This window comes from Dermochelys coriacea, chromosome 8 (assembly GCF_009764565.3).
Source record: "Dermochelys coriacea isolate rDerCor1 chromosome 8, rDerCor1.pri.v4, whole genome shotgun sequence".
In the NCBI taxonomy this organism is placed as follows: domain Eukaryota; kingdom Metazoa; phylum Chordata; order Testudines; family Dermochelyidae; genus Dermochelys; species Dermochelys coriacea.
The window spans coordinates 97,701,527-97,716,780 of NC_050075.1; the positions used below are offsets into that span (position 1 = coordinate 97,701,527).

At 39.8% G+C, this 15,254-nt stretch overlaps 1 protein-coding gene across 2 annotated transcripts; it reads left to right on the top strand.

The window, feature by feature from the left end:
• Positions 1–1,397: 1,397 nt before the first annotated feature.
• On the top strand, positions 1,398–14,497 carry ECHDC2 (enoyl-CoA hydratase domain containing 2). Of its 2 annotated transcripts, none has more exons than XM_043520321.1 (10): positions 1,398–2,138; positions 5,587–5,654; positions 7,032–7,119; positions 7,696–7,782; positions 9,052–9,144; positions 10,804–10,860; positions 11,276–11,463; positions 12,377–12,427; positions 12,795–12,842; positions 13,257–14,497. In XM_043520321.1, the coding sequence occupies exons 1-10, from the start codon at positions 2,000–2,002 to the stop codon at positions 13,272–13,274; spliced, it is 837 nt and encodes a 278-aa protein (XP_043376256.1). In that variant the 5' UTR covers positions 1,398–1,999; the 3' UTR covers positions 13,275–14,497. The 2 variants fall into 2 exon arrangements, with proteins under 2 accessions (XP_043376256.1, XP_038270627.1); XM_038414699.2 differs by having other exon boundaries at positions 1,406–2,138; positions 13,821–14,497.
• The last annotated feature ends 757 nt before the right edge of the window (positions 14,498–15,254 follow it).

Consider the following 15,254-nt stretch of genomic DNA (forward strand, 5'->3'; position numbering starts at 1 on the left):
TTGGCAGAAACGTCCCTAGAAAAAAATGGATAGCCAGATTACCAAATTATTAAATTTTCAAATATTAATTGTACAGCTCTGTAAAGTTGTCTTATTGGGTTGTACAATTGGTACATTCCTCAATAATAATAATAATTAATATCATACTTAGCACCGTACAGATATTTGTTAATTAATCCTCACAAACCTGTGTTGGTAGATAAATATGAATATCCCTACTTTATAAGTAAACTCAGGCAGAGAGGGTAAGTGAATTATTCAAGCCCACAAAAGAAGTCAGATGCAGGATTAGAACTCAGGGCAGTATTGTCCCCTATAAACTATGAGGAGCAAGTCATATCCTCTGACAGAAAGGCAGTTCCTGGCTTTTAGTCCTGTGCTCTATACATCTATGGAGTTGTATAGTTTCCATCATTGTAGCATCTGAGCACCTCACAAATGCTAATGAATCTGCACAACACCTCTGAAGTTTTATCGTTACTATTTTGCAGATGGGGGACTAGCACAAAGAGATTAAGTCTCAGACCCTTTGGGAGTTAGGTGCCTAAATACCGTTAAACAACTTGCCCAATGCCATTTGGAAAGTCTGTGGTAGAACGAGGAAACAAAGCCCCAATTCTTGTGTTATAGTCAGCAAAACCTTTCTTCTGCTCATACATTTCCCCGCCCCACTGAACTGGGCATGTCCCCCTCATTTTCCCATCACAGAAACTACATTTTTTAAAAATGAGAATTTATTTGTATACCATGGCTGGAGAACAGGGCCCATTCTCCCATGAATATATCACTTTTTATTTTTTCAGTAATAGCTATACCATGTCTATTGTCTGTCACAGTAAATATAATATTTTGGGATCAGATTCTTATAACACAAAATTACTATTTTATTTATAGCATTTTTTCAGATAAATCTTTTTGTTTCTCGTGTCAGCTAATCACTCCTTCCACCAAAAAAGTAATTAGTAGTTTAAGAATCGGGGGCCTTGCCTTGCTCAACGTTCTCAAAGTCCAGCCAAAAAAAAAAAAGCAACACATTGTCTGTAGAATATTAACATACAGCTTCTCCCTGTGTCATGCTGTTCTTGAAAGAAAACCGGCCTCAGAAGTGAGGTGCTGTAGCAAAGCCATTTCCAAAGTTTTCACTGGTGCAGAGCAGAAAGGGGACATGGGTTCTATTTCCAATACCCTATGCATTCTGTGAGGATGGGCATTAATTACTTCCCCATTTATTTACAGGCATTTCTATTGTGCTCATCACCTTCTCTGAGCTTCTCTTGAGTGAGAATGAATAGGTGTCCCATCATCACAGGATGTTGTGAAGTACCATTATCCCCATTTTACAGCTAGGGAAAACGAGGCAGAGAGGTGAATAGACTAAAATATATTTATAAAAATGTATAGATACAGTGGGGTTTTCCTTCTGGATTAACTTTCATAGCCTTTCTAAAATAAATTAATTCTGATCCCAAATGAGTTTTTTAGTACTTAATGACAAATGAGTTATTCAGTCCTTAATGAACCCCTGCAATGCTTAAAATTAAAGGGTTGGCAGGATCAAAGCCATAGATTGTGTAGATGGCAACTGCCTCTCATATAACCTGAGAGACAAGATGGGTGAGATGATATCTTTTAATAGATTAGTCTCTGTTGGTGAGAGAAAAGCTTTTGGGCTACATAACCTGTCACCTCTCCTTGCAGTCCCTCAGTATTTCCTGCCATTTCTGATCGTAGCTTCCCACCGTCATTTAAATAAATCAGCAACGTTTTCTGAGCCCCCTTTCTCCCAGCAGGACAGTGGGGTCTTGCCGCCTATTAAATCAGAACCAAGGCCAGTAGCAATTTTGCCGGAATGGTGGGTCCTACTTTCCCCAGCCCTCTGGAGGCTGCAGGGAGCGTTTCCGACCGTGGGTGGCGCAGCAGAGCTTCTCCCCAAACCTGGAGGTAGGTGGAGGAGGAAGCAGCCGCCGCTGTCGCTTTGAAAGCCTAGAAAGACAGCACAATGCTTCGGCTGGGGAGAGCTGCAGCTGGGTGCAGGGCGCTCGCTGCGCCGCACCCCGGCGGGGCCGGGGGCCACAGCAAGAGATCCTCGTCCGGGGGGAAGGAGATCCTGGTCAACGTGCACGGCGGGGAAAGCAGCGGTGAGTCCAGACCCGCCCCTCCCGTCCCATGGGAGGGAGAAGTAGAAAGTCCGGTGCTGGCCAGGCAACTTCCTCCTCTTGAATGGAGGTAGCGGCAGGGGGGAATCAGCTCTCATCCCCTCCCTTTCCCCCTGCTCTACTCAAGTCTTGGCCCACAAAAATGACTCCGTTTTCCGAGCTACACGAAATAACTCTGGAGAGGTGCTTTCTCTCCTCCCTACTCCAAAATCGCAGCTGGCAAATACCTTCCTGAAATGTGCAGACTGTGAAACTGCGGCTAACCTCCAGGGAAGTTGCAACAACCCGGAAACAGAGAAAGCCCCCGCCTACGCTACAGAGCACACAGTCCAGTTTACCAGCTGCTAATAATTATGTGCCCAATCATGATCTGACCCCGCTAGGTCAGGAGTAAACTGTACAACAGCCAGATAATAACAACGAGCATTAGGCCAGCTAGAGACTTGAGCCCTGGAATTTATTTTAAACCCACTTCTAATGCACTCTGGGCCTATCCACACCGTTCATATGGGCAGTATGTTGTTCTGTAACAAAGCAGAACCAGGAATATTGCACCAGAACTGTTCTCAAACTGTATGTATGTATGTAGTTATAGATAGCAGAGATGGGGCAAAAAACAACTCCTATCTACTGCCTGAAAAGCAACCATGTTGGAGGATCTCGTTACAGCTCTGATAGTGTGGCTGACGCATCGTCAAGGATCTACAATTATCCTGAAGGACGACCCATCACTCTCACAGATCTTGGGAGACAGGCCAGTCCTTGCTTACAGACAGCAACCTGTAAGCAAATACTCATCAGCAACCACACACCGCACAACAAAAGCACTACCCAGGAACCTATCCTTGCAACAAAGCCTGTTGCCAACTGTGTCCACGTATCTATTCAGGGGACACCATCATAGGCCCTAATCACATCAGCCACACAATCAGAGGCTCATTCCCCTGCGCATCTACCAATGTGATATATGCCAGCAATGCCCCTCTGCCATGTACATTGGCCAAACTGGACAGTCTCTACGTAAAAGAATAAATGGACACAAATCAGACATCAAGAATTATAACATTCAAAAACCAGTTGGAGAACACCTCAATCTCTTTGGTCACTCGATTACAGACCTAAAAGTGGCAATTCTTCAACAAAAAAAAAAAACTTCAAAAACAGATTTCAAAGAGAGACTGCTGAATTGGAATTAATTTGCAAACTGGATACAATTAACTTAGGCTTGAATAAAGACTGGGAGTGGATGTGTCATTACACAAAGTAAAACTATTTCCCCACGTTCATTTCCTCCCGCCCCCCTCACTGTTCGTCACACGTTCTTGTCAACTGCTGGAAACGGCCCACCTTGATTATCACTACAAAAGGTTCCCCTCCCCCACCCCTACTCTCCTGCTGGTAATAGCTCACCTTACCTGATCACTCTTGTTACAGTGTGTATGGTAACACCCATTGTTTCATGTTCTCTGTGTATATAAATCTCCCCACTGTATTTTCCACTGCATGCATCCGATGAAGTGAGCTATAGCTCACGAAAGCTTATGCTCAAATAAATGTTAGTCTCTAAGGTGCCACAAGTACTCCTGTTCTTTTTGCGGATACAGACTAACACGGCTGCTACTCTGAAACATGATAGGTTAGTTTTTCCATAGTGCAGCTGCAACACTAATGATTTGTGCTTGGGCTGAAACACCCTGCTAGGTGATTACTTAGGTTGCAAATTTCATAAAGTTTTCTATAATCTTTTTGTCCTACATGATGTCCTTTATTTGGTCCACATCTGGCTGACAGGTACAACTATAAAGACCCAAAACAGATGGGCACTAGGAAAAAGCTTTGCGGGAAGCATGCAATGAACTTGAATATAAATAATCTGTTCCCTAAATTCACTCTAATTTTTTTTCTGATGTCAGTAATGTACAGTAATAAAGGCAGGATAACCTTAGGGTTGGAGGAGAAGAGTTGCAGGTCAATTTGAGGATAAGGTAAGATTTCCACACAAGCTTTCAAGGAGGTTAACTTATTCTGGGATTTGCAAAACAGGTTCTCTAGCTTCTTCTGCAATTTTTTTTGGTTTTGTACAATTGTGCTAGTGCTAGCTCCCATTGTAGCCCTATGCCAGCTGTTGCATAAGTCTTTATTGCTAGTTGACTTTTCTCTTCCATTTGGTCGATGGTGATCCCTCACCAGCTAGCCAGTCACAAACCAGTGGTTTAAATGTAAAGATCTTCTAGCAGTAATAGAAAATACTAACATTGTATATTTTGTTGTGCATCTTCATGTACAACAGCAACAGGATCATAGAGCAAATTTGGAGCTGGACAGGACTAGAGAAATTAGGAGTAAGAGTCCAACCAGGAAAAAAGGAATTGTACATTCACAACTGTCAGTCACTGGGAACAGGAGATCTGGGTTCCATTTTTTGCTCTGCTACAAGTTTCCTGTATGACCTTGGGCAAGTCAATTCACCTCTCTGCCTCACTTTCCCTAGCTGTAAAATGGGAATACTTCACAACATCCTGTGATGACGGGACACCTATTCATTCTCACTCAAGAGAAGCTCAGAGAAGGTGATGAGCACAATAGAAATGCCTCTAAATAAATGGGGAAGTAATTAATACCCATCCTCACAGAATGCGTGGGGTATTGGAAATAGAATCCATGTCCCCTTTCTGCTCTGCACCAGTGAAAACTTTGGAAATGGCTTCACTACAGCACATTACTTCTGAGGCTGGTTTTCTTTCAAGAACAGCATGACACAGGGAGAAGCTGTATGTTAATATTCTACAGACAATATGTTTTTCTTTTTTTTTTTTTTGGCTGGACTTTGAGAACCTTGAGCAAGGCAAGGCCCCTGATTCTTAAACTAGTGATTACACAAAAGGCTTAGTTGTGAGAAATGGATTTGCAGTTTCCAGATGGCTCTAAACAGTGAATCATTACTGATGTTGTCCAGTTTGCACTGTTCTTCTCCTGTAAGCAGTCGGTATGGGAAGAAAGTTTTCTCCATTAAGGAAAATACCTGAACAGCTAATCCAAGCAGGAAGACCGTATGAGGAAAGCAAAACAGCATGCAAAATGGAACTGTTACATGGATCCATTCTGTTCTTAGGTTTAAAAAAATGCAAAGAACACCTGGAACTGCCAAGTTGGACAAGAGGTCCGCTTTTAAGTTAAAGGATTATTTATCTACATTTTTGCCGTGTTATGTAACCTCGCAATGACTTTCACAAATGTGGTCTGGTGTGTTCCATTTAAAACTCACTCACTTAAGCAGCCTAGTTTATATTTTAAAAAAATCTTTATACAAAGTCTCAAGAGAGAAGAGTTACAGTATTTGGGGCTATTGTTCCAAGAAGACTGGCCATGTCAAATATAAATTGTATCCTTAAACAAAATGTAACTGAAATTCTCTCTTTTTTTACTAAAGGAATTGCTGAAATCCTGATGAACAGAGCCCATGCCAAAAATTCACTGGGAAAAGTACTTGTTAATGAAGTAAGTATATCTGCTTCTCTAGGTCTAGACTGTAAACATTGTTTAGAATTGTGATCAGTATATAAATGTATCCTGTAGAAGTAAAATGGCCATAGTAATTGCAGAAGAGAAATCTTAAGCACCCAATCACTTTTATTTTGGCTTTATTTTATTTTTTTTAATGTGTTAGACTTTACACATACAAACTAATTCTCACCACCCTAAAGAGGCTGGAAAATAGGTTAAGTATAGTTGCTTCCATTTTAAAGATGGGGACACTGCTACATTTTTGTTGGATGTACCTTCCAGAGCTGCACTATCTCCTTTTCCCCTATCTTGGGGCACTAGTAGCTCCTGGCCATTCAAAATCTCAGATTTTCACTATCAAAGAGGAAAAACTTAGAGCATATTGTGTTGTCAGCTCGGGAAAATGAACTCACAGATCAGAGATGCACCAAAGAAAGAAGCAAGAATTTATTGTTGTTAATCTCCTAACAGAGGAGATCTTTGAACAATCAAAAATATTCTGGATAGGGAGCATGATTTGACTGGCTTTTATAACAACACTAAATGATTCCACTTAAAGAGATGCTGCTATGATTGTTACACACAAAAAATACATGCACCTTGAGAATGGTCCCATCTTGCTTACTTTCAGAAATCTCCCTGCTATTTACTTTTGGCAATCTAATCCTTGTTGTATCCAGTACATGATTTTAATCAAATTTATAATTTACTGTTAGTGAATGAACCTGTGTAAATTCATTGTTAGACTAACAAATGTGTTTGGTTTGCTTAATGTCCACCCTGCAGTAGGACTGGGTTTCAAAATCAACAAATGGAAGGGGTCTGGAAGGTATCAGATCTTCACCCCAAAGCAACTCTCCATGTAGATCCATCGTTTGGGCCTAACAACTTGGGCTGGGTTCAGCTTGATGGTCTAGGCCTACTGCAATGAGGTGCCATGTGTGAGATCCAAGTCTGAGACTAGAGCTATGTCCTTTGTTCCTAGGCCAGCAGGGGCTGGGAGTTGTCAAAAAGCAGCTTAGTCCCTGGGAAAGGGAGACTTTGTGTTGGGCATAAGCAGCCTCTATGGTTAAATTGGGGACTGACCTGCTCAATTCTGAAGAGGAAGGACAGTCGGGGATGCAGAAAAACCTCTGTGGATGGGATTGAGAAGAGGGGAATCCTAAGGGTTTCAGGAGGGGGTTGTAGAAACCATGTGTGGAGCATGGGCCATCCTTGAGGCTGGCTTTCTAAGAGATCCCTATGCCCACAGAGAAGGAAATGAAACTTTTACCAAAATATAGGAGTCTTCAGTCATTTAAACATGCATAGTAATTTATATTCTTGACACATTCAGTTTTTCTTAACTCCTCTTCTTGATTAAACTCTTAGCTATTCAGAGCTCTAGAAAGTCTCCGTTGTGATGAAAGGATCCGTGTGGTAGTTTTTAAAAGTGAAGTAAAAGGCGTGTTTTGTGCAGGTATGTAACAAATGTTCTGTCATTTGATATTAAAAATAGATACCTTCAAATTATGTTGTACAGATTAGACTATGCTGAGCAATAGATGTAAAAACAAACTTAAGAAACCAGTTTGACTTTGCAGGGGTAATAAGGAACAAACCATTCCCTTGTCCTGGCTAGGCATATGTAACTCCCTGCTTTAGAAATTGAGACCTCAGCAGGCAGAGCAAGCTACACCTGAAGGCTAGCCCTTCTCTCATTTTACCATGTCTTTCCACTTAGACCCATGGGCTGCTCACAGCAGAGTTCCACCCTGCAATTTTGAGATTTAACCTCCTTAGGCACAGAAATTGGTGCTGCTCTATGAACTATCTAACAAAGACCACAACAGAGCAGAGCACTCCACAACCATTCTTAAAGCCTGAATGCTTGAATTCCAGCGATGCTGCACCTAAGCTCTAGTAGTTTAGAGTTGGCATCCCAAGATTGCTTTTGAACTTGACTCTCCTGCATAGCCACGTCAAGCACTGCTGCTCAACTGCCTGTGTTACCTTTCTTCTATCATTGAATTCTTTGTTTTCCTCCACGCTTTAGGTGCTGACTTAAAGGAGCGGGCACAAATGAATGATACTGAAGTTGGACACTTTGTTCACAGGCTGAGAAGTTTAATGGATGAAATTGGTAAATGATGAGTTATAAAACATGTATATCTCTATATATGCCCACACCATGGGGGCAGTCAGTGGTGCTATATCAGGGAAACTTTATAAGGATACCTACCCTAAAAGGGTAAAACTCATCCATGCAAGAGATGGTTCTTGGGACCTGGTCCGAGACTGCGGAATGAACTTCTGTCTAAGGAACTAAGGACCATCACATACCTTCTAAGGACCACCTTCTGCTCCAAGTGCAAGGTGCACTTCTTAGAGCTACCTTGCTCTAGCAGAAATGAGCGCAGCAAATACACTCTTAAAAAAACCCAACACTTCATAGCACACACAATTCTCCCCCCCGGGAGAGGATATGGAAGAATGAACCATACATGATGGATGTTAGTCATGTCACTTAATGCGTGATACTGGAAGGTGCTCAGATACTACAGGGATGGGTGTGATACAAGAACCTATATAGAATAGTAAAGGGGCTTGGATCATTGAGTCAATTTCTAGTTGGACTAGCCTCTGAAGATTTTACCTCTTTTTAGGCAAGAAGTGTGGATTTGCACAATCAATTCTTTTCTTGTATTAATTAACTGTTCTGTTGTTCCTGGAGGGAGATATTTTAGCTAGATGTTTAAAAGACAAATGAAGCTGACTAGAATATCAATCAAAGTAACAGTAAGAAGATAAATGTATTATACAAAGTACGTGTACCCAAATGGGACTTTCTTGTTACAAAGCACCAAAGGATGTTTGAGGAAGTGTTGTTTAGTAGTTAGAGCCAGGAACTTCAAGATAACACTTCTGGATTCTGTTCCCAACTTTTCTATTCACTCAATGTGATTTGTTTGTTTTTTTCTTTGCAAGAGATGCTTGACAACTAGGTGCCTTGGTTTCCCCAACTTTAAAATGGGAGAGATACTCACCTAGCTCACAAGTGTAGGGAGGCTTATGTAATGTTCATAAACATACTAAATGCAGTATGTAATATTCAGCTGAATTGGATAGCAGTGGGGACTGACCATTTGTAGCCATATAAAATGGAACGTGGAGAGTGCCTCAACGTGTAGAATCTGTTCATTGACTGTTTCATTGTAACACATTAAATGTGAACATCCAATTATCTCCATTTTTAAAGAGGAGGAAGGAAAAAAAGCACAACTTTTTTTTATCATTTGAAATCATTGTAGCATCATACCAAACTTGGAACATTTGAGATGTAATTACATGAAACACTCACTGAAAAACCACTTCTGTAATTAAACTTTCAAATCTGTTTTGTCTTTAATAGCTGCACTGCCTGTGCCCACAATAGCTGCAATAGAAGGCTATGCATTGGGTGGGGGATTGGAATTGGCATTAGCATGTGATCTTCGAATAGCAGGTATGTGCACTGCCAAATATGGGATTTTTGAAGTAATCACTGGTTTTAGTTAAATAACATTTGAAAGTAAGCTAAAGGCTGTTTGGTTCCCTTTCTGATAAGCTAAGACAGGAACTTGTGTAATGTAGGAAATGAATAGACATTTGCCTGAAATTTTGGTGACATTTAACTAATTGAGAAAGCTGTATGTCTTTTGTTGAAAAGGGAAAACAATATGAGTGACACTAAAATTCTTTTTGAAGGGGTTAATCTCCGGTTGGTGGTAGGGGTATATGGCTAATGCCCACTAACAGCAGGTTTATTGGGCATTAATCATATACCCCTCATCAGCCCTGGTTTGGTCTAACCTACTTTTGGCAGTGAGGTCCCTGCACATTGATGAGAGAGAACAGACCCTTTAGAAAGTACATCAACAGAGGGACTGGCCATCCCTATGTACTTGTAACTTGCACAAGATCAGAGAGCTATTTCTTTTCAGAACAACTCCATTATCTCAGATCATGTGGCAAGCTGAATTATGACAGTTTTACTTTATCACCTAGTGACCTGGTGTGCACAAGTCTGATCTCAGGCTAATTCCAAGACAAAGTCAGAGAGAACCAAAACCTCCTCCCCACTTGCATCCATTTCAGGGGGAGTAAGAATCTCTTCTAGAGGCTCCCAGCCCAGTGAGGTACTGCAACTTCTTCAGTGCACCCTGCCTTTGGAATAAGTGTCCCCACATAACTCTCATAGTGCTACTGGATTTCCTCCTTATTGCTTAATATGAAAATGCTTAATATCTCTAGTAAACATGGCATATAAATTAATGGGTGAGGTTTTTAAAAAAGTTAGCAAAATGCTTTAATTCCTCCCTCCCTTCTGCATCTTCATATCACGCCCTTAGCTCCCTTTTTCCTGGGAAAATAATGCCAGATTTCCTGGAAGCAGTCAGCTACAAAGGATATTTAAGTCCAGGCTCATCTCCACCTAACTTGTAGTTGGGGTTGGTTGACCGTAGCACCCATCCTCTCTGGCTACCTGAAGATAATGTAGTAACCTGGCCCATTTTATTCCTGAAATCTCCCAAGATGGCAGTTTGCTAACTTAATGCTGCTTTAAAAGAGAAATGTTCTGACTGTACAACAGACACCTCAAAGCAATAAGAAATAATATTTGAGGCTGATCTTCATTTGAAAATGGAGTCTAGCTGCAAGATGCCCAGAATGAGGGAATGCTAAAGATCCACTTTGCACAGAGGTCACTTTCCAGCTGGTGCTAAGGTGGTAGATAAGCAGAAACACTTTTATTCAGCAAAAGCTGGAATCAATTTACCTTCTCTTTTTGTGGAACAAACCTGTGTGTCAGAAAAGCATTTATGCCAAGATCCGTAGCTCTAGTTTGCTTAGCAAATGGTATGCCCCAGTCATAAGCATGTCCACAGAAATCACAGAATGTGACTAATCACTGCAGTCAGACTCATTTTAGTTACATTTTTGATACCTTTCAATACAAAATGATGTATGTTTAGTGTGAAAGGAAGTTAGCCACTTTACACCATTGACTGTAGTGGGATTCATCCACTGGCATTCTTGGAGAGAAAATGATCTTGTAATGTTAACAGCTATCTTCTGTTGTGAGAAAATAACTTTTTTTTAAAAAAAAATTATTTAAAAATAGCTTCATCAGCTAAAATGGGCCTGATTGAGACCACGAGAGGACTTCTTCCTGGTGCAGGTAACCTAGTTTCATTAAATCTTCTAATATTTTTACAGCTAAATGTGAATTTTACTGTAGGGCTGTACTTGATGAAAATCCTTTTATAACAAAGGAAGTGTTATCTAGTAGTCAGAGCAAGGAGCTGGGAGTCTCAATTGCAGTTTGTCTGAGCTCTGCTACTGACTTCCTGTGATCTTAGATAGATTGTTTCACCCTTTTATTTTCCCCTTTATACAATGTGTGAATACTTGTTCACTCCACCAAGGTGCTGTGACCTAATGTGTAAAATCTTGAGCTTCTTAGATGACAGGGGCTATAGTGCATGTTACTACTAAAACACCATGTTTTTCACAAGTATAAACAGGTAAAATATATTTGAGTGGTTTTTGCTATTTGTTTCTCAGAAAAGCATAATGTGGTATATTGTCTTAAGGTGGAACCCAACGCCTGCCCCGCTGTATTGGAATAGGTCTTGCTAAGGAACTCATTTTCACTGGCAGACAGATTGATGGACAACAAGCACTCTCAATAGGATTAGTAAACCACACAGTGCCACAGAATGATGAAGGGGATGCTGCTTACCAGAGAGCATTAACCTTAGCTAAAGAAATTGTTCCTCAGGTCAGTATTGTTTATTTGGCTCATGTGTTTCATGTATAGAAGGTGTTTTGGCTACTTTGTGGGGCATAGCTGGCTTCTTAACTCTTTCCATGAAATATTGAAATCTTGGGGGACTTATTTTTCTTAAAGCATCTTCAGCCCACTCTCTCTCTCTTAGCAGATTCAATTCAGTGCAAGTGCAAATGATGCAATGTAGACATTTACTAGTTGACTTGTGGGCACAATCAGACCTCTAGGTGTCATCGCTTACAGCAGCAAAAAGGAGGCAAGCTTTGAAAATCAGACCTTTGAAATTCAGTGCGAGAAACAGAACTTATTTTTGTTTCCTCTTCATGAATGGGATCTGAATGACTACATCAAAATAGCCTTAATGTTCTCCCACTGCATTAGCTGTTGTATTTTATTTCTATAAGGAATGGTAGGAGATATAGCTAATGGTTCCTTAGCATTAGGACATAGAACAGTATTGTTCTGTGCATCAAACACGTATGACCATCATACACTGTTTTAAATAAGTGTACAGGGACTACTCTCTCTGAAGTGGTGGCACTGTACACATCCAACCCTAAAAGTGATAACTTTCAATCTGCTGATTTTTGTCTTACTAGTTTGTCTTGCAGTGGTACTTAGCACTACTGCTGTTTCAGTGCAAGCTGTGGGTGCTCAGCACCTCTGAAAATCAGGCCATGTATTTAGGCAAGAATGCATATTTAGGCACTCAAGTCTGAAAACTTTGGCTTGAATACTTAAAAGTACATTCTATTATGAACTGTAGACAGTCTTAGCTTTTTTGGCTATATATACTATTAGCTTTACTGCAAACTCCTGAAGACAAGAGACTGCTTTTGGAAAAAGCTGGGTGAATAACTGACTTTTCAGTTTGTTGACTTCAGTTATCTTTTTTGTTTTAAAGGCTCCCATAGCTGTGAAAATGGGTAAACGGGCAATAAACAGAGGGATAGAGGTAACTTTTTTTTTTTGGCCAAGAGAATGTTTATGAAATATTCAATGAAGCAAAAAATTTAAGAGCCATTCATAAAACTGCAATAAAAATGTTTAGAACAGTCGAAGAAAGTTCTGTAAACAGATTCTAATCACTGTTTTCAATAAGGGATCAGTGTCTTTGTAAGATTGGCTCCTGAGGCATGAACAAAATTAACAGTGTGGTAGAGCAGGATTCAGACTCTGTGTTCACTGTAAATACTAGAACAATAATGCTAGGGTTACAGTTAGTAATTTAATACTAACTCTGACATTTAATCATGGAAAATACTCAAAAGTGTACTGCAGTTTGAATGCTGTGTACTTCAGAGATCACTTCTTCCCTTCAGGTGGATATTGCATCGGGGATGGCTATTGAGGGAATGTGTTATGCACAGGTATGTTGTGTTTTTTGTTTTTTTTTTTTTTAAATCACACTGTATGTTTCCTAAGTACTGTAATAGCCTCTCAACTTCCATGAGATAAGAAGTTTAATGGCTAAAACTCATACAAACATTTGAAAACTTATTGAAGTCCTTTAGCGCTTGTCTATATTGTAGCTATTGCAGAATAACTTTCCTGCAATAACCTCATCTATGGACACTCTTACTCTGAATCAGTTCAACTAATTCAGAAGTGGATTAATCTTAAATCACAAAAAGGCACACACTTACTCTGGAATAAGAGTGTCCACACAGTCTTTGCAGAACAACCGTTCTGTTTTAAATTAACACCCTGACTTATTCCACAATAACTTTCTTGTATAGGCAAGACCTTAAACATGGATCTAAGTTTTACCTTCCTATTAACAGGATTCCTATGAATGCTAGATGGACTCCTGCACCTACCTTAGACCCTAACTTGGTCATCTTACTGAATAAGAATTGCATGTTTTACTAAATTTAGCTATATGTACCCACATACGCAAGTTCTAGCATAGGCCCTTGCATTGTGATGGTTTGGGGCTGGTTGAGTTGGACACTAGATTGCTGTTGCGCTGTATGTATTTTCTGGTTAGGTTGAAAAAAATATTTCAGGAGCATGCAAGACCTTCTCTTCCAGTGGAATATTTTCCTTGTATCCTCAGTTATTTTGGGCTTATGGATCTTACTATACGTCATGGAGGACAGGTCCCTTAAATTCAATGGCATTGTCCAGTGGACTGCATCTGGTACTCATGTGCTGGGCCCTACACTGAATGTTATTTAACCTTTTACCTTTTCCTCTCTGTAAGATGTGGCAGTTGACATCCTTACTTCTGAGATGTTGATTTAATATCCATAAAAGCTTTTACATCTAAGTATATTGACAGTGATTTTAATTCAGTATTGGCTGCCTAACTTTACAAAAGAAACTGCTTTTTTATTTTAATGCAGAATATTCCTACAAGAGACCGCCAGGAAGGGATGGCTGCATTCAGAGAGAAACGTCCACCCCAGTTTATTGGGGAATAGCCCTCCAAGGATTTCCTTATTCCAGGGCATGATTCTTTAGGAAGTAAAATGGAGATGCAGAACCGTAAACTTATTGAAATTGTTAAATATTGAATTCTATAAGCTTAATTCTTTGCCATGGTCACTGCTACATTCCTGGACACTCCATAGGAGACAGTTTTACAAGGATAATTAAGGTATTGAATAGTTTCATTAACAAAAAAAACAAGGCTTTTTAGACTGGTAAGGCTATGAATGACTAAAGTCATATGAAAACTGGGATTGTACACTAAGCTGTCAGGAGAGAGAGCCCTTTGCTACAGGTCCAAATCCAAAAACAGGTTCACAGTGAATGAAAGACCAGTACAATGGTCCAGCTGAAAGAATTTGATCTCTGTTCATTTGAAGTGGGCACTATATCTGCTTGTAATTACAACAGAAACTTATTTGGCCTAGTACATGTAGGTGTTCAGGCCTGAAAGGGAAAGCATATACTGTTATTCATCATGGGATCTTGCCTAAATTAATTTCAGAACTCATTATCAATTTTTGGAATGCAAAGTTATTTTATGTTTCCTCTTTTTGTATTGTATGTAAACCACAAATAAACTCTGTGCCTTAATTCTTTGTGTGGTTTGCTGTGACGTACTTGGTGCTGGCAAGGACCAGTAACTTGCTGTAATATTATAACCAGAAGTTTCCATGTAAATACTTCCCTTTTTAAAAAAAACAAAACAAAAACAGAAAATATTTTCACTAACATTTTTCTACTTTAAAAATATTAACTTGGCAGGAACAGGAGTAGTACCTGAAACTACTTTACTCAGTTTGAAGTTGCCAACGAGAAATATAGCGTACACCCATGTCACTAAATTCTAGGAATATGAGATGATCTGGAATACATAGTTAATAATAGGCAGCTAGCTACACTGCTTTAAAAAAAGAGTTCACAAATTGATAGTTCCCTGGTTCCTAGCTAGGTGTTTGAAATTGCTACAGTAGCTTCTAGGAGCAGAGCTCCGGAATTTTAAAAACCGTGCCCCCAAATAAATTTAATTAAAGTCTCTTAACAATTGAAAGACTTAAATCATTTCAATTAAACCAGTTAAAGAATGTCCTATACTACTAATGCTGTAATACTTAGATTTCTAACACTCTGAAAATGAAAGTTGACTCACCTGAAATATAAACAGTGGTACAAGTATATCTGATAAAATTCACTTAACTACCTTGGATAAAGATAAATATGTAGAACATCCAGCATCACCATGTAAGTGTGATGGATTTTTACTGTACTTTGATGTGAATTAAAAAAAAGGGGGGGGAGTGGTGAGTTGATTAAGGGAAGGGAAACCACACTGGAATTCCCAGTACTCA